The following is a 16,163-nucleotide window of genomic DNA, read 5'->3' as shown; positions in this document are numbered from 1 at the left end:
TCTTATCCAGGTAAAACCCATCAGGGCAGTTGGTAATACAGCTATTGGTTACTTCATTCAGGTAGTAGCCAGATTTACAGGTCATGCACTGGTCATTATGGCTTCCAACACAGGTTTCACAATTGGGTGAGCATTTTTTACAGCGTTTCTCGTCTGCATTGTAGTGACCAGGTGGGCAGGTCGAAACACAGATCCTGCAGACAGCAGGGAAGAGAAGGTAGAGTTAATGAAATAGCCTGCCACCAAATTCCTGGACCATGACTGCAAAGCAGAAGTATTTCTCATCATTCCTGCTTTTCTAATGATCACATCTTTACTAAAATGTAATCCTCCCAAGCATTGCATCAACCTGCCTCTTATAGGCTATTTTATTTTCCTACAGCATATGCTATCTCACTGGCAAATGCTTTGTCAGACAGTCATATGGTATCATTTTTAACCATCTACATCTCTTCCTATCTTGTACAAACTCAATCACAGAAGCTGTAGTAGCTATCACAGTTATATATATAGCTACCTTCTGAAAAATAATCAAGAGATGAGGAAATAATCAGGGAAGGGTGTCTGAAAACTGTACTTTAAATTCTGATTATCTATTTTTTTCCAACTCCTAAGAAAAATTGTCAAATTCAGAGGAAAATAAATTATCCATGACTGCAGCAAATAGAAGAGGAAAGGAGTTTATGATATACACCAAGGAATCTATGAAGTAAAGATTTTTCTCTTGGTCCTGTAACCAAGGTGGTAGGGAATTAAAATAAAATAGGGTTAGAAAATAGGTTTGTGAATTTGTAGCAAGTTGTAACTATAAGAACATTATGCACCAGCAATGCTGCTCGAGAACCCACCTAACCCTTCCCATCTTGATTTAATTATCAAGGAGTTAAGTGTAACATTGTGATCATGGTATTATGTTTTATTTTAATAGCGAGCAGTCAGAAAGAAGGAACACCTTGGTCAGTTCTACGGTCCGGTGGGTAGGTAATTATTCATTCTATAGTCTTGTCTTAAAACAAAGGACTGTGGGGTGAATGATTGCATATTGGACCGACAGCCCGTGAAGGTCTATTTAGTGTTGCCAAGCTTAAGTGAACTTTGTAGGAAAGGTAATTCCGGCAGGGGGAGATTGCGACCACCGACTCAGAGACCACCCACTCAAGAAACCCTCCGACTCAAAAGATTAAGGAAGTAAAATCCCAAGAAATTATAGTGAGCATGCGTGGTCATTTACATGGTAGGCGAGGAATACTTAACCAATCATTGTATGGACACTTGATGAATATGTATTAATCTTGCCTATAAATGTTTGATTTTTGAACTGATCGAGCGAACACGATTTAGGAGGAGCTATCCCCTGTGTTCCCGGCGCCGTGAATAAAGAATGCCTGCCTTTTAACACTACATTGGTGTTACAAGGTTTATTCCCCATTTCGGTGACAGTCCTACCGTGTGTTGTTCTTAGATTTGTAGTAGTAGTGCAGACAGTCAGTACAATGATCTGGTCCTGGCCCATCACACCCTACTTTACTGCATTCTGCATTGCAGGGACCTATAATAAAACAAAAAATTGGGGGGGAACACTTCTCATTCAGTACTTCATACCCTTTAAAACACAGTATTTTAATGCAGAATGCAATTACTCTGTTTCCATATGTGATCTGAAGTCCAAATAGTAATTTGGCTCCACTGAAAAGAGAAGGATTTTAGTATCTGAAAACTTTTGCAGAACTGGACCTCAGTAACTACCCACAGTAATTTATAATATTTTAGCAAGCATGGCATTCACTATAGAACCTATCATGAACTATTTCTGGATCCAAACATGATTTCCTAATGAGTAACAAATATTTTTTTAAATTTTTCTTCAGAGGTGTTCAAAGGCTTCTGGAATTCATAATAAGGAATGATTAGCAACATCATCCTCACGAGCAGGTCAACATAAATGACAAATAATGTGATTAGCAGCTACTCTGGTTACTAAGTGGGTGACAATTGGTCCAGGCAGCTGCCACAACCAAAGTGAACCAGCCCCCAGGGTCCAGACTAGCTTCCTTCTGTGCTGCTACATGCCTTAGTTAACTAATCTTCCATCTCACCTGAACCTCATGTTTACAGTTTTCAAATAGGTCCTTCCAGCTAAGGGAGGAGAGGACTGTTGACTCCCCTGATATATCGGGAACAGGGCATGTGGGTAAACTCATAACTATTTTAGGACCATTGCTCTCTGGTGAATGAGATGTTTTGAGTTTGCCAGCCTCCTCGAGATTCCTCTTAACATCAGGCAAACTTGAAGTAAAGTGAGTTTGTTTCATACAACAAAAGCATAAGAAGTTAGCAACCTTTACATCAGAGATAGAAGTTACATGTTGTTGGTATTATAGTGTAAGGGATGTCCAACTGTAAGGGATCACCTGGCTAGACCGGTTTCAGAGCACAAAGGCAAGATGCAGGGAGTTGTGAATCGACTCAGCTTTGTCTCACCTTAACAGCTATGCAGAAGATGACCTGGGGGGAGCTGCACAAACGGTTCAGCCCGGGGTTGCCTGAAACACTCCATCATGGTAAGAACCGAGGCCCGAGTGGTGCCTTCAGTAATCCCTTAACAAATGCCCTGAGCACCATTCCACCACTATTCGGTAACTTTGTGTCAGTGTAGACTAATGGGCCATCACAGCACCAGACTAAACAAAATTATCCACTCAGATGAGTCCTGCCCCCACCCATCAAATCAGGAGATAAAAACCGTAAGGTTTGGGCAGAAATGGGACAGTCTTTCCAACGATACAGCTGGGCTGTAGGAGATTCTCTCCCCCCTTGTGCAGGACGCTGTACAAGGTAACTTCCCAGGGATTGAGAGGCCTTACCTGAGAGAGGGTAAGTGATTAAGAAACATACGTATGGTATTTGGCATGCTTTAAGACTCTGATTAGTGCACTCTTTTCAAGGTATTAATATCTAGCATGCCTGTGGTTTAGAACTGCAATAGTGCATTCCTTTGTTGTATTTATAAAAACCTGCAATAGTGGCGTATTGGACCTGTAAGTGAAGTTCAAATAAATTGTTAATTTGAGCCTTACAGTGAAGTCTAATTTGAACCTCACAGTGAAGTCTCTCACCGTCACATATAGCACATGTGCAAACTGAGGTAAATGTCTTTAGGTGATTCATATAGTTCTCTAGAGCTGGGATCCACTCTTTTACATTAAACCTTAAACCCTGCTCTTCGCTTTCTCTGCAATAAACATCCAAGGCTCTGAATGTCTCTCCCAACTTTGTAATTTCTGTTAAACTATTTTCTCCTCCATCTTTCCCTTCTACAGTATGGTGGTGATGACTGAAATGGACACCAGAGAAAGCCATCTATCCAGTCCATGCCTGAATAGCTCTCTTCCTTCCAAATGCTTTCTTTTCTTTCTAAAAGCTTTCTATGGAAAACAGCAGAGATGTATACAATAATGTTATTCATATATATGTGTGTTTGTGTGCATGTATATATATTTATATATACATATATAAAAACCGGTGCATTCATAGGATGTTAACTGTACAAACAGTGCAGTCTTCATAGTATGTTAACTGTACTGTAAAATTCTATAACTCTATGCTTACAAACTCATAAGGGTAAAATATATATAAAAAAACTTTAAATAATGAAACAAATAATTCTGATCTTAATTTAAGAAACAATTTCATTTTAACTCCCAGTACTCCCATCCCCCTATGAGAAAATCCTGATGTAACTTTTTTAGTAGACGTTCTGTCAGCACCGCGTTTTAGCCTCAGAATATTCATTTTTCTATATATAATTACTATAAATCCTGCATAATTATTATCAGTTGTGTCACTGCATTTCTGATTAATTATATGAAATAGAAATATAATTTTGTTCTTCTAGTCAGAGAAAATCCATGAAAGGTTAATTGATTATGGATATTGTTTCTGTTTGACTAATATTAGTTATTTAATTTAAAATAAATGAATTAGTTTATTTTAGTATTTCAGCAGCATGTAATTGTTTCCCAGACAAGAAAGACCACAGACCCTGCTGTGGGATCAGAATCCTGATCTTGAATTAATGCAAAAAGCCAAGAGGCACAAAATGTAGAAGAGGGAATATATCAAGTAAGCAAACCAGGGGGTCTGACAATATCTCAATGGCCTCAAGTTGCACCAGGGGAGGTTTAGATTGGATATTAGGAAAAATTTCTTCACTGAGAGGGTGGTCAGGCATTGGAACAGGCTGCCCAGGGAGGTGGTAGAGTCACCATCTCGGGAAGTGTTCAAAAGACGTGTGGATGTGGCACTTCAGGACATGGTTTAGGGGACGTGGTGGTGCTGGATTAATGGTTGGACTTGATGATCTTGAAGGTCCTTTCCAACCTAGTGATTCTGTGATTCTGTGATCTGATCATATATTGACAATACAAAGTTCTATGACAGAAACATTTTATATATGCAGAGTCTCAAGTTACGCCTTCAACCCATTATGAGTTCAATAAATGCACAGAGTAAATGAATGATACTTCAAAGAATGTACCTGAATAGTCATCTGTTTCATAATCTTCTGTAGGGTCTTCGAGCAGACTAGCATGCACTCTTTCCACTTTTGGAAAATCGCTTCTTGGTGAGTAAGGCTGGATGGATGTTCCATACAGTACTAAGGACCATTCTTTCAATTTGCCTAGAAGTTAAATATTTAAAATCTAGTTTTAGAAACCATTCATATGGTGTTCAGCAAGGTGAGTTTTTGCTCCAGATTTCACTTTTCCTCATAACATTAATTATCCAGTTATTTGAGATCATTTAGCTAACTAGCTATATATTCAGAATTCTGACTTAAGGAAGGGGTGACATTTTGTTTAATACTCAAGAGTATTTTTCATTGGCTAACAGGATATATCTTGATGGATATGAAACATTTTATTTTAAAATTTCCACAGTAGAATGTCAATGTTCCCTCCCAAACCAGCATAATTTTTTATTTATTTGGCCTAGTGATTTGGCAGATCTATCACTGCATTGTCTGAGTTAGTCACTAATATTTTATTATCTCAGTACTTGAGCAAAGAAAGAAGAAAATCACCTGCCTTAGAGATTATGTTACTTTTTTGGCAAGTTTTTTAGTGTAAAAACAAAAAGATAAATGCATATCAAGTCATCAGTTCAGGTTGTCAGGGCACAAGGTGTGAAATTCCTGTCTCCACCTCCCTGTCTATATTCCGCAGTGAATTTATTCCATGAAAGAGCAAAAGGATTCAGGCCTGAAAAAATTCTTAAAGTAATGAAGCATAAAAAGTACATCTCTGCTTGAAAAGATGGGAAGCTTTTGATTATATTTATCTATGTTGAAGCAGCTTGTTGTAAATGTCAAATTCTCATAAGAAGATACAGGAAATAGGAGAGTGGGGAGTATTTCTTTTCTAAATTTGAAAAATTCTAGTTTTGGAGGCTGTTCTGTGGTTAAAATACTCTTCTCTTTGACTACTGATTTAAAAATTATGTAATCCAGGTATGTCTCTCCTCAAGAAAAATCAACGTTTCATGTAAAATTAAATTCAAGGAACCTTTCTCTTCTTTTATATTAATGATACTCAATAATTTGTTTGGAGCTTTCATATTCATTTGGGGTTTTTCAACCTGTGCAAGCAAATTACTTTGACTTTTGTTAGAATCAAGTTATTTTTCTGTATTTTCCCAATGTCATCTGATATCCTCCAATAGCATGACAAAAACAATACATTATCTGTCTGCTTAATGCTTGTATTCATCCTCCAAGCATTAAGCAACAGTAAGCAAAGCCAGAGATTTCACTGAGGAATGACAGATACATGACAGATGATAACCCAGTTCTTTTAAACTGTTTTGTATTGGGTTTAAAGACAGGAATAAAACTGCTATCCCACTGTCTCTGCCAATGCAGTTTAACCTGTATTTGATAGGAATTTCTACACTTTATATGAAAACTTCTCTGTTCTATACTCTAAAAAGACTATAGGCAAGACTCTACATCATACAACAGTTGTTTCACACCGTAATTTCTTTTTTTTTCACACCATAATAACTTTTTGTAGCTGAAGCAAAGCATGACTTTTAAAGAAACATTCAGTCTTGATTTTAAAAAGTAACTCATGAAGAGCCTACCACACCTCTTACCAAACTACTGCCTAATTACTTTGACTGTCAAACTGTATGCACTTTATTTTCAATTTGTCTTTTCCTAGCTTTAGATCACAGCCATGTAGATCTTTAGTCCCCACTAGATTAAAAAGAGCCAAATCACAACTTTTCTTCCTATATAGACACTTAGGGATCAAGTTACCTCTCAATGTTCTTTAAAATGATTCAGCACTTTTTTTAGCGAGTTATACAGGGAGCTCATGTTTAACTAGAAAAACATTCATCTCTAGAGTCTTTTCAAAGCTATATCTTCTCTGCATACAGTTTCTGTTCTTTTTGTGTTTTAACCCACTTCTACAGCATATAGACCATAATATAATGGATGTAATTGAAAAATGTGTTTTGCTAAGTTGCTAAGTTCCATCCTCATCATTATTTTGCCCCAAAGATCACTATAGTTTCCAAGTGTTGATTTTATATTTCTTCCAGAACACTGAATACTTAGAAGTTAATATCTGCAAGGACCCACTAAAAATAGGTCCAGGCAAAGATGCTCCTCAGGCACAGTGCATTGTTGTGTCTGAATGTTATACACATGGAAGGGCTTGTATTAACATACCTGCAGATAGGACTGGAGCCTTGGATGTACAACTAATGCAAAAGGGCAGCTACGGGAATAATGCAGGGTCTCTCAGATTAGTTTCCTTTTAAGAATGGTTCAGTAAATAGAGAGAAAAGTCATGTGACTTGCCAACAAATAAATTAAGTCTTCCTGAAGGCAGGTTTAATTTGCACAATGAAAATTTTTCAATAAATAAGCATATATCCATACATTTTTATAATGAATAAAAAAAAGTGCACATTTGAGCCAAGTGTTGGGATATCATGACACATTGACTCTGTTCTTATTTTGATTACAGGAAAACTGCAGCTCTTAATTATAAGACCTTTTAATAGCTAAACAAATACACGCACACACAGAAACAAGAAACAGGCATGAGGGTGATATCAGTGTGATAAACTGCAGGCTATGGTGATAAACAGGAAAGGCACCATAAATCGTGTTTAAGCACCTTTTGCTCACTTCGCATTCTGTTCAGTGCGGAGACTGACCCTAACATGCCCAAACAGATGAGTTTCTCCACTATTAATATATGTCAGTGTATTGGGAGTCTTGCCAAAGATGTATTCAAGGAGTTAGTGATCTTGAGCAAGCCATGTCTGCTCTATTGGGCCTTGTACTTAACGCGTGAGAAGCCAATAGATTAGCATGAGTAGCCACTGTAAGGGAATTTGCTGGAGTGTCCCGTGCTGCTTGCTGGTGGATGTTATGACAGAGATAACATGCCAAATTGTCAGGAGAAGATATATGATTTTCTTCGACACACAAAATAAAATTCACCACAGCAAGGGAGGGAGGAACAACCTCTCCACAGACAGGATGTCTGCATCGTGCCATCTGAAAATCTATCTGGAGTCCATCCAATGCTGCACAAATGCAGGGTACCCATAGAGGTTAGAGGGGCGGGGTGCTAGTGAGGGCCCTCAGCCTGTTGCTCTGATATGTGCTGGCTACACTGGAGCACACTTGAAGTCTTACGGAGATGAGCCAGGGGTTCCTGAGGTAATAGGAGCCAACAGGGAAACACCAGCAACAGACCTCAAAGGAATTAAGGGGTGTTCCTCTAAGAAGGTGACACGGCTGACAGCCCAGCTGAAGTGCCTCTACACCAATGCATGCAGCATGGGCAACAAACAGGAGGAGCTGGATGTCACTGTGCTGGTAGAAAGCTACGACCTGGTTGCCATTACTGAAACTTAGTGGGATGAATCCCACGACTGGAGTGCGGCTGTCGATGGCTACAGGCTATTCAGAAGGGACAGGTGAGGAAGGAAGGGCGGAGGCGTTGCCCTCTATGTCAAGAAATGGATAGCATGCAAAGAGCTGTCTCTGAAGAATAGCCACAAGCAGGTCGAAAGCTTATGGGTAAGAATCAGAGACCACACACAGCAACAAAGGGAACCTCGTGGTTGGTGTCTACTACAGGCCACCCGACCAAGGGGACTCTATCAACAAAGCCTACTTACAGGAAGCACCACGCTCACAGGCTCTTGTCCTGCCGTGGGACTTCAACCACCCTGACATCTGCTGGGAAAGTAGCACGGCGAGCTGTAGGCAATCCAGGAGACTCCTGGAGTACACGGAGGATAACTTCCTAAGCCAGGTAATAGACAGCCCTACCAGAGGGGATGCTGTATTGGACCTGTTGGTGACCAATGCATGTGAGCTAATTGGTGATGTCAAGATTGGAGGCAGCCTGGGCTGCAGTGATCATGCACTGGTGGAGTTTGCAGTCCTGAGGGATATAGGGCAGGTGAAGAGTAAAGTCAGGACCCTGAATTTTAGGAAAGCAAACTTCCAGCTCTTCAGGGAGTTAGTCAATAGGACCCCCTGGGACAAGGGAGCAGAACAGAGCTGGCAGATCTTTAAGGAAGCTTTCTATAGAGCGCAAGAGCTCTTGATCCCCAGGTAGAAGAAATCAGGAAAGGAAGGCAAGAGACTGGCATGGCTGAGTCGAGACCTGCTGGTCAAACTAAAGGGCAAGAAGGAAATGCACAGGCAGTGGAAGCAGGGACAGGTATCCTGGGAAGAGTAGAGGGATGCTGCCTAGTTGTGTAGGGATGGGGTCAGGAGGGCCACGGCGTGGCTGGAGCTGAACTTGGTATCCCTTCTCTCCCACTGTAAGAGAAGATCAGGTTCAAGACCACCTGAGGAACCTGAACATGCACAAGTCTATGGGACCTGATCAGATGCATCCCAGAGTCCTGAGGGAATTGGCTGATGTAGTTGCCAAACCACTCTCCATGATATTTGAAAAGTCATGGCAGTCAGGTGAAGACCCCGGAGACAGGAAAAAGGGAAACATTGCACCCATTTTTAAAAAGGGTAGCAAGGAGGACCCTGGGAACTACCAACCTGTCAGCCTCACCCCTGTGCCTGGGAAGATCATGGAACAGATCCTCCCAGAAACTATGCGAAGGCACATGGAGGACAGGGAGGTGATTTGAGACAGCCAGCATGGCTTCACCAAGGGGAAGTCCTGCCTGACCAACCTAGTGGCCTTCTACAATGGAGTGACCACATCAGCGGACAAGGGAAGAGCTACCAATGTCATCTATCTGGACTTCTGTAAGGCCTTTGACACGGTTCCCCACGACATCCTTCTCTCTAAATTGGACAGATATGGATTTTATGGGTGGACTGTTCAGTACATGAGGAATTGGTTGGATTGTCACATCCAGAGGGCCCATGGCTCAATGTCCAGATGGAGATGGGTGACAAGTGGTGTCCCTCAGGGGTCCCTATTGTGACCAGTACGCTTTACTATATTCATCAGTGACATAGACAGTGGGAACAACTGCACCCTCAGCAAGTTTGTAGACGACACCAAGCTGAGTGGTGCGGTTGACACACCTGAGACATGGGATGATATACAGTGGGACCTGGAGAAGCTTGAGGACTGGACCCGTGTGAACCTCATGAGGTTCAACAAGGCCAAGTGCAGGGTCCTGAATCTGGGTCGGGGCAACCCCCAGTATCAATACAGGCTGGGGGATGAAGGGAGTGAGAGCAGCCCTGCTGAGAAGTCTTTGGGGGTACTGGTGGATGAAAAGCTGGCCATGAGCAGGCAATGTGCACTCGCAGCCCAAAAGGCCAACCGTGTCCTGGGCTGCATCCAAAGAAGCGTGGCCAGCAGGTCGAGGGAGGTGATTCTGCCCCTCTACTCTGCTGTGGTGAGACCCCACCTGGAGTACTGCATCCAGCTCTGGAGCCCTCAGCACAGGAAAGGCATGGACCTGTTGAAGTGGGTCCAGAGGAGGGCCACAGAAATGATCAGAGGGATGGAGCACCTCGCCTATGAGGACAGGCTGAGGGAGTTGGGGTTGTTCAGCCTGGAGAAGAGAAGGCTCCGGGGGGAGACCTTATTGCAGCCTTCCAGTACTTAAAGGGGGCTTAAAAGAAAGATGGGGACAGACTTTTTAGCAGGGCCTGTTGCGATAGGACAAGGGGTAATGGTTTTAAACTAAAAAAGGGCAGATTTCGACTAGACATAAGGAGGAAATTTTTCACAGTGAGGGTGGTGAAACACTGGAACAGGTTGCCTAGAGAGGTGGTAGATGCCCCATCCCTGGAAACAGTCAAGGTCAGGTTGGATGGGGCTCTTGAACAACCTGAGATGTCCCTGCTCATTGCAGGTGGGTTAGACCAGATGACCTTTAAAGGTCCCTTCCAACCCAAACTATTCTATGTTTCTATGATCTAATGGCATGTGATTTACTCACTATCTATATTCCTCTTTTTATTCTATCTTATTAAAACAGCCATTTCATTAAACCTTTTCTTGTTTGGTATTTGTTATCAAGATCCAGAAAGAACCCTCTATCGTCTCTCTCACCTCCCCCTCCCCCCCCCCAAAGAACAGGCAGGTACTTTCAAATTTTTCTGAACAGAAATGCCATTGGATAGCTTCCATCATGAGGCAAGAACCACTGCAGAAAGCTGGGGGATGTATTACTAAATACGATACAATGAACCAGGGCACGAATTCACAACCAGACTGTACCTTGTGAAATCCCAAAGTGCACAAAACCCTAACCAGGCTACAACTGTGTTTCACATTCAGGTTATAAGAAAGTAAAGTATATATTCTCCAGCAAGATTTTTTTGCATGCTAGCTTCCTGCACTGCCCTCAGCTGGGCATGTCCTTTCTTCATATTCCATGGCCTTACTGCTCCTTTTCCTCCAGAGTTGAAACTTCAGGTTTTAGTCCTCATGGAGCAAAAGAAATCAGTCCCAGAAGAATAGCCACTGTAGCACAATGAATAATATATATAAAGTATTGAAATCAGTAAATCAACAAGACCATATGAGAACTCATAAAAAAAAGACTTTGCAGCAACAGGCTTTAAAGTGTAAAGCTGGAAATGTAGTCTGTCTCTTTTAGAGTGTCCTGGTAACATAAAAGGGCTGTAAATTATGTCTGGAGAATAGCCCAGCTGAATAGTTTTAAAAATGGCTCCATGCTAGTTCTTTTCCAGGCTTTAGTATAGGGAGCATGCCAGGGCAGAGAAAGGAGGGGAAATAGCTGAAATGTGTTGTGCTCTAGCTATCCTTCATCCCCCTTGGAGGAACCATTGGGTGCCAGTACATAAAAAGGTGAAGGGCTGCCCTAACTTGTCCTTCAAGTCAGAGCAGCTCCTGGCTGCTTCAAGAATAACAAGTGTAAGACAGTTGAAAATCATTGATTTCTGTCTCTCTTTTTTTCAAGTAATCTGATTAAATTTAAACTATGTAGTTATTGTTTAATACCTGTCTCTTATCAGATTCAAAAACACTGAAAATCCTCTGGACATATAAAAAGGAACTACATGGTTATGCTCATAATCTATGGTTACATTTTCCCAATATGTTTAATGAATACCTCTTTTAGTGTACAGGAAACTTTGCTCTGCATTTGCTGGTACAATTAACATCACAAGTCTAAGATATCAAGAGTAAGTGTTAATTTAGCTTTAGTGATAAGTAATTTCCAATACATTAGTATCATTCAGCTCTAATTTGACCGGCTGGTTATACTGTGTTTGATGCACCCCAGAATGCGGTTTGCCTTCTTGGCTGCCAGGGCACACTGCTGACTCATATTGAGCCTACTGTCAACCAGTACCCTCAGCTCCCTTTCTTCAGGGCTGCTCTCCAGCCACTCCTCTCCCAATTTAAACTTGTGCCCAGCATTACTCTGTCCCAGGTGGAGAATCCAACACTTGGACTTGTTAAATTTCATGTCGGTGATAATTGCCCAATGCTCCAGTCTATCTAGATCCCTCTGCAAGGCCTCTTGTCCCTCAAGAGAGTCAACAGAACCTTCCAGTTTGGTATCATCAGCAAACTTGATAAGGGTGCATTCAATTCCTGCATCTGGATCATTGATAAAAATATTGAACAGAACCGGCCCTAGGACTGAGTCCTGAGGAACGCTGCTGGTGACTAGTTGCCAGCCAGGTGTAGCCCCATGAGAGTTTTTTTATTAAAGGGTTTCCACCTGTTTTGATGTGAGGCCCCATGAGAGGGACTATTCAGTATTCATGCATATATTTTTGTCTGTGTATACTATATATATTTCAAAATAGGTCTCAAGGCTGAAAGGTTCAGAAGGTCTACAGGGACCTCATAATCAGTAAATAGAAGTAAGCACCTACTTCTGTGAGTCTCTTTGAAAGCCTCAAACTCCATTTCTTTTGAAGTGTTCATTCTGAAATTTGTGAATGAAACTGAACTGTGCAGTGGGACTTAAAAACAGAAGAATGTCTGTAGCCTTAAAAATTCTAGTTCTTAAGTAAACAAATGCGAGGCCTGGGCACTTTACCTATATGCACAGGAGCACAATGCAATTTCTTACTTCTGTGTAAAGGGATTGTCTAGTTATGTAACCACTGTTTTCCTTATGGGTAGGATAAAAATATACAAAGCAAAGAAAAACAATATGGAAATAAATTCTTAGTCTGTATATCAGCCATGAGGGTCACTGGCAAAATTAATACAGTAGAGTAACTTTGGGCTGCTCTAATGTATGTTGAAGACCTGTCAGATAAAACTATATTTAACATCCAGGAAAACAGATGTCTGTATATGGAAATATTATATCTACTTTCAAATGTGGCACGTGCAGTTTCATGCAGTTTTGTGTCTTTTTCCTTGAAAACTCCACCTACTAAAGATTTTGTTTGTTTAAGGCACTGACTCTTGGTAACCTGCCAGATGGTACAGGAGTCTTCCTCTGCTTGAAGAATTCACATTTGGTATGATCTCACTATAAATGGCAAAACTATCTTTTTATATTTTGAGGCAACAACTCTGAATGCAAGAAAGAGGGGAGTTTACCCCAAGAAGGTGAACTTCTCCACAGAAACCAGAAGTAAGTTCAGGATAAAAGAGAACCACATCTTAAGTGAAAAATATCAGCAACATAAAAATTACATTTGCTTTGATAACTGAAAATTAGAATAATATCACAGAATCATTAAGGTTGGAAAAGACCTTTAAGATCATCAAGTCCAACCATCAACCCAACACCACCATGCCCACTATAGTAACCATGTCCCAAAGTGCCACGTCTACACGTTTTTTGAACACTTCCAGTGATGGTGACTGCACCACCTCCCTGGGCAGCCTGTTCCAATGCTTGACCACTCTCTCCATAAAGAAATTTTTCATAATATCTAATCTAAACCTCCCCTGGCACAACTTGAGGCCATTTCCTCTCGTTCTATCTCTAGTTACTTGGGAGAAGAGACCAACACCCACCTCGCCACAACCCCCTTTCAGGTAGTTGTAGAGAGCGAGAAGGTCTCCCCTCAGCCTCCTCTTCTCCAGACTAAACAACCCCAGTTCCCTCAGCTGCTCCTCATAAGACTTGTGCTCCAGACCCCTCACCAGCTTTGTTGACCTTCTTTAGACACACTCCAGCAACTCAATGTCTTTCTTGTAATAATAATGCATAGGTCTTCAGAGCTCTGCCAATCACATAAAAACCAATGAGATCTCACGGGTATAAATCAAAGGTGTAAAAGAGTCAAAGCAGTGCTAGCAACTGCAAGTATTCTTCTGAATCCAGTGATCCCAAATAAAGGTTAGAATCATACCTGGAGTCTTGAAATTTCTCAGCTGAGATGGAGTGTCACAGATTTCCAAGATCCAGTCACCTGCTGCTTTTTCACTCCACGAGTGAGTAGTCATAAACTCCCAGTTTTTAAATCCTTCCATTGAATGATCAAATAACCTAAAATAAATCATGACATTAAATGCACCATTTTAGCGGAGCTAAGCCTCCAAGTCTCCAGACTCTTGAAAGATATACTACTTAGACAGTCTTTTGCATAACATTACTCATAATGGTTTTTCAGCGCATCTTTCAAATACATTTACCAGTTTTTTGGTTTTGTTCGTTTGTTTATTTGTTTTTAATGGAGAAGATTCTTTACATGTCATCATTTGTCATAATTGCTACTAAGACTTAAGAGAATGCACGTGTCTTGGGAAAAGTGCATAAAATACAGCACATCCTTTGCTTTAAAAGCATGATGTAAATACAAACAACTTTAAGTTGGAAAAGTTCTGTAACATTTATTTTTGGCTTTGAATTGAAATACTGAAAGGGGATTTTAAGCAAATAAAAGGATTGACTGAAGCAATATGAGCAACTCAATATATGTGATTCCTTGTGAGGCAATTGAGACATTGGTCTCAAACCTCAAATGACCAAGATATCACTCTATTCAAAAACTTTATTGAGTTTGGGTAAAACTGAGGGACTAATGGCATCTGATGATTTCATCTGACTAACAACATTACCATAATTACTTAGGTCTTGGGTGAAGAGGTTAGAGCTCAGGCCTGGATTACAGTAATTTCTAGTATGGGGGACCCAGTTCAGAGGCTGCAATTTGATGCTGATCAGGTAGGGGAAGGGGAAGGTGGATTGGTGGGAGTTTATTAATGGACTTTATTAATGAGATTTTGGAAAGGCACAAGAGAACTTGCATTTCTATTAATTCCTCACAGCATGTTGCCTGGTACCCCACAGCTACTGATGGGAGATAGATACACTCCAATCAAGACTGTTGCCTCTACTAAATAAAATGGCACACCTCAGCTTTAAAGAGAGAGAGAGAGAGATATACATACACACATACAAAGATCTCCCTCTCTCACACACAAAGCAGAATGAGAGCTACTACATTTATCAGCATTTTAATTACTTTTTATACCACTGGTGACAGCTATACTTAAATATTTTTCATTAAAATTTTATCTGTACAGTAGAAAATCCAATGGATTAAGAATACTTTTCCATTAAATTGAGAGAAATCTAGTGTTTGACTATAAGCTCGAGGACTGGACCCGTGTGAACCTCATGAGGTTCAACAAGGCCAAGTGCAGGGTCCTGCACCTGGGTCAGGGCAACCCCCAGTATCAATACAGGCTGGGGGATGAAGGGAGTGAGAGCAGCCCTGCTGAGAAGTCTTTGGGGGTACTGGTGGATGAAAAGCTGGACATGAGCAGGCAATGTGCACTCGCAGCCCAAAAGGCCAACCGTATCCTGGGCTGCATCCAAAGAAGCGTGGCCAGCAGGTCGAGGGAGGTGATTCTGCCCCTCTACTCCGCTGTGGTGAGACCCCACCTGGAGTACTGCATCCAGCTCTGGAGCCCTCAGCACAGGAAAGGCATGGACCTGTTGAAGTGGGTCCAGAGGAGGGCCACAGAAATGATCAGAGGGATGGAGCACCTCGCCTATGAGGACAGGCTGAGGGAGTTGGGGTTGTTCAGCCTGGAGAAGAGAAGGCTCCGGGGGGAGACCTTATTGCAGCCTTTCAGTACTTAAAGGGGGCTTAAAAGAAAGATAGGGACAGACTTTTTAGCAGGGCCTGTTGCGATAGGACAAGGGGTAATGGTTTTAAACTAAAAAAGGGCAGATTTCGACTAGACATAAGGAGGAAATTTTTCACAGTGAGGGTGGTGAAACACTGGAACAGGTTGCCTAGAGAGGTGGTAGATGCCCCATCCCTGGAAGTGTTCGAGGTCAGGTTGGATAAGACTGAGCAACCTGCTCTAGTTGAAGATGTCCCTGCTCATTGCAGGTGGGTTGGGCTAGATGAGCTTTAAAGGGTCCTTCCAACCCAAACTATTCTACGATTCTATGAAAATACTCTAATTCTTCTTAAAAATACATTTTATACTCCCTTGATTCTTTACTGTTATTTTCTAAGTACATTTCAATCTTTATTCTCCAGAGGTTATGAAGTTCAGTGGGAAAACTTTGGGAAAGCAGGATACTTTTGTAGCAATGTGAATATGTGCCAAGTTCTGGTTAAAATGTTCACATAGAATGCTGATAAAATGCATTCTTACTGAAAACTGGTCAAAGGCATGAGGCCAAGTATTGCAAGGGTCTACATATCCAAAGCTCTCCTTGGTAGGACCCACATG

General features: G+C 41.3%; 1 protein-coding gene across 1 annotated transcript in view; it reads right to left on the bottom strand.

Moving 5' to 3' along the window:
• LOC309415057 (proprotein convertase subtilisin/kexin type 5-like) overlaps positions 1–16,163 on the bottom strand; it is a gene marked incomplete at both ends in the record, with an annotated part of 280,059 nt that overhangs the window by 13,154 nt on the left and 250,742 nt on the right. Inside the window, 4 exons of the mRNA XM_082012448.1 lie at positions 1–194; positions 1,447–1,549; positions 4,538–4,681; positions 13,820–13,956. Of these exons, the coding sequence (XP_081868574.1) occupies positions 1–194; positions 1,447–1,549; positions 4,538–4,681; positions 13,820–13,956 (578 nt within the window). The remainder of the gene's footprint in view (positions 195–1,446; positions 1,550–4,537; positions 4,682–13,819; positions 13,957–16,163) is intronic.

Source organism: Phaethon aethereus (genome assembly GCF_964289735.1).
Source record: "Phaethon aethereus genome assembly, chromosome: W".
Taxonomy (NCBI): domain Eukaryota; kingdom Metazoa; phylum Chordata; class Aves; order Phaethontiformes; family Phaethontidae; genus Phaethon; species Phaethon aethereus.
The sequence above is the reverse complement of the archived record's forward strand: the minus strand, read 5'-3'. Positions and strand labels throughout refer to the sequence as shown.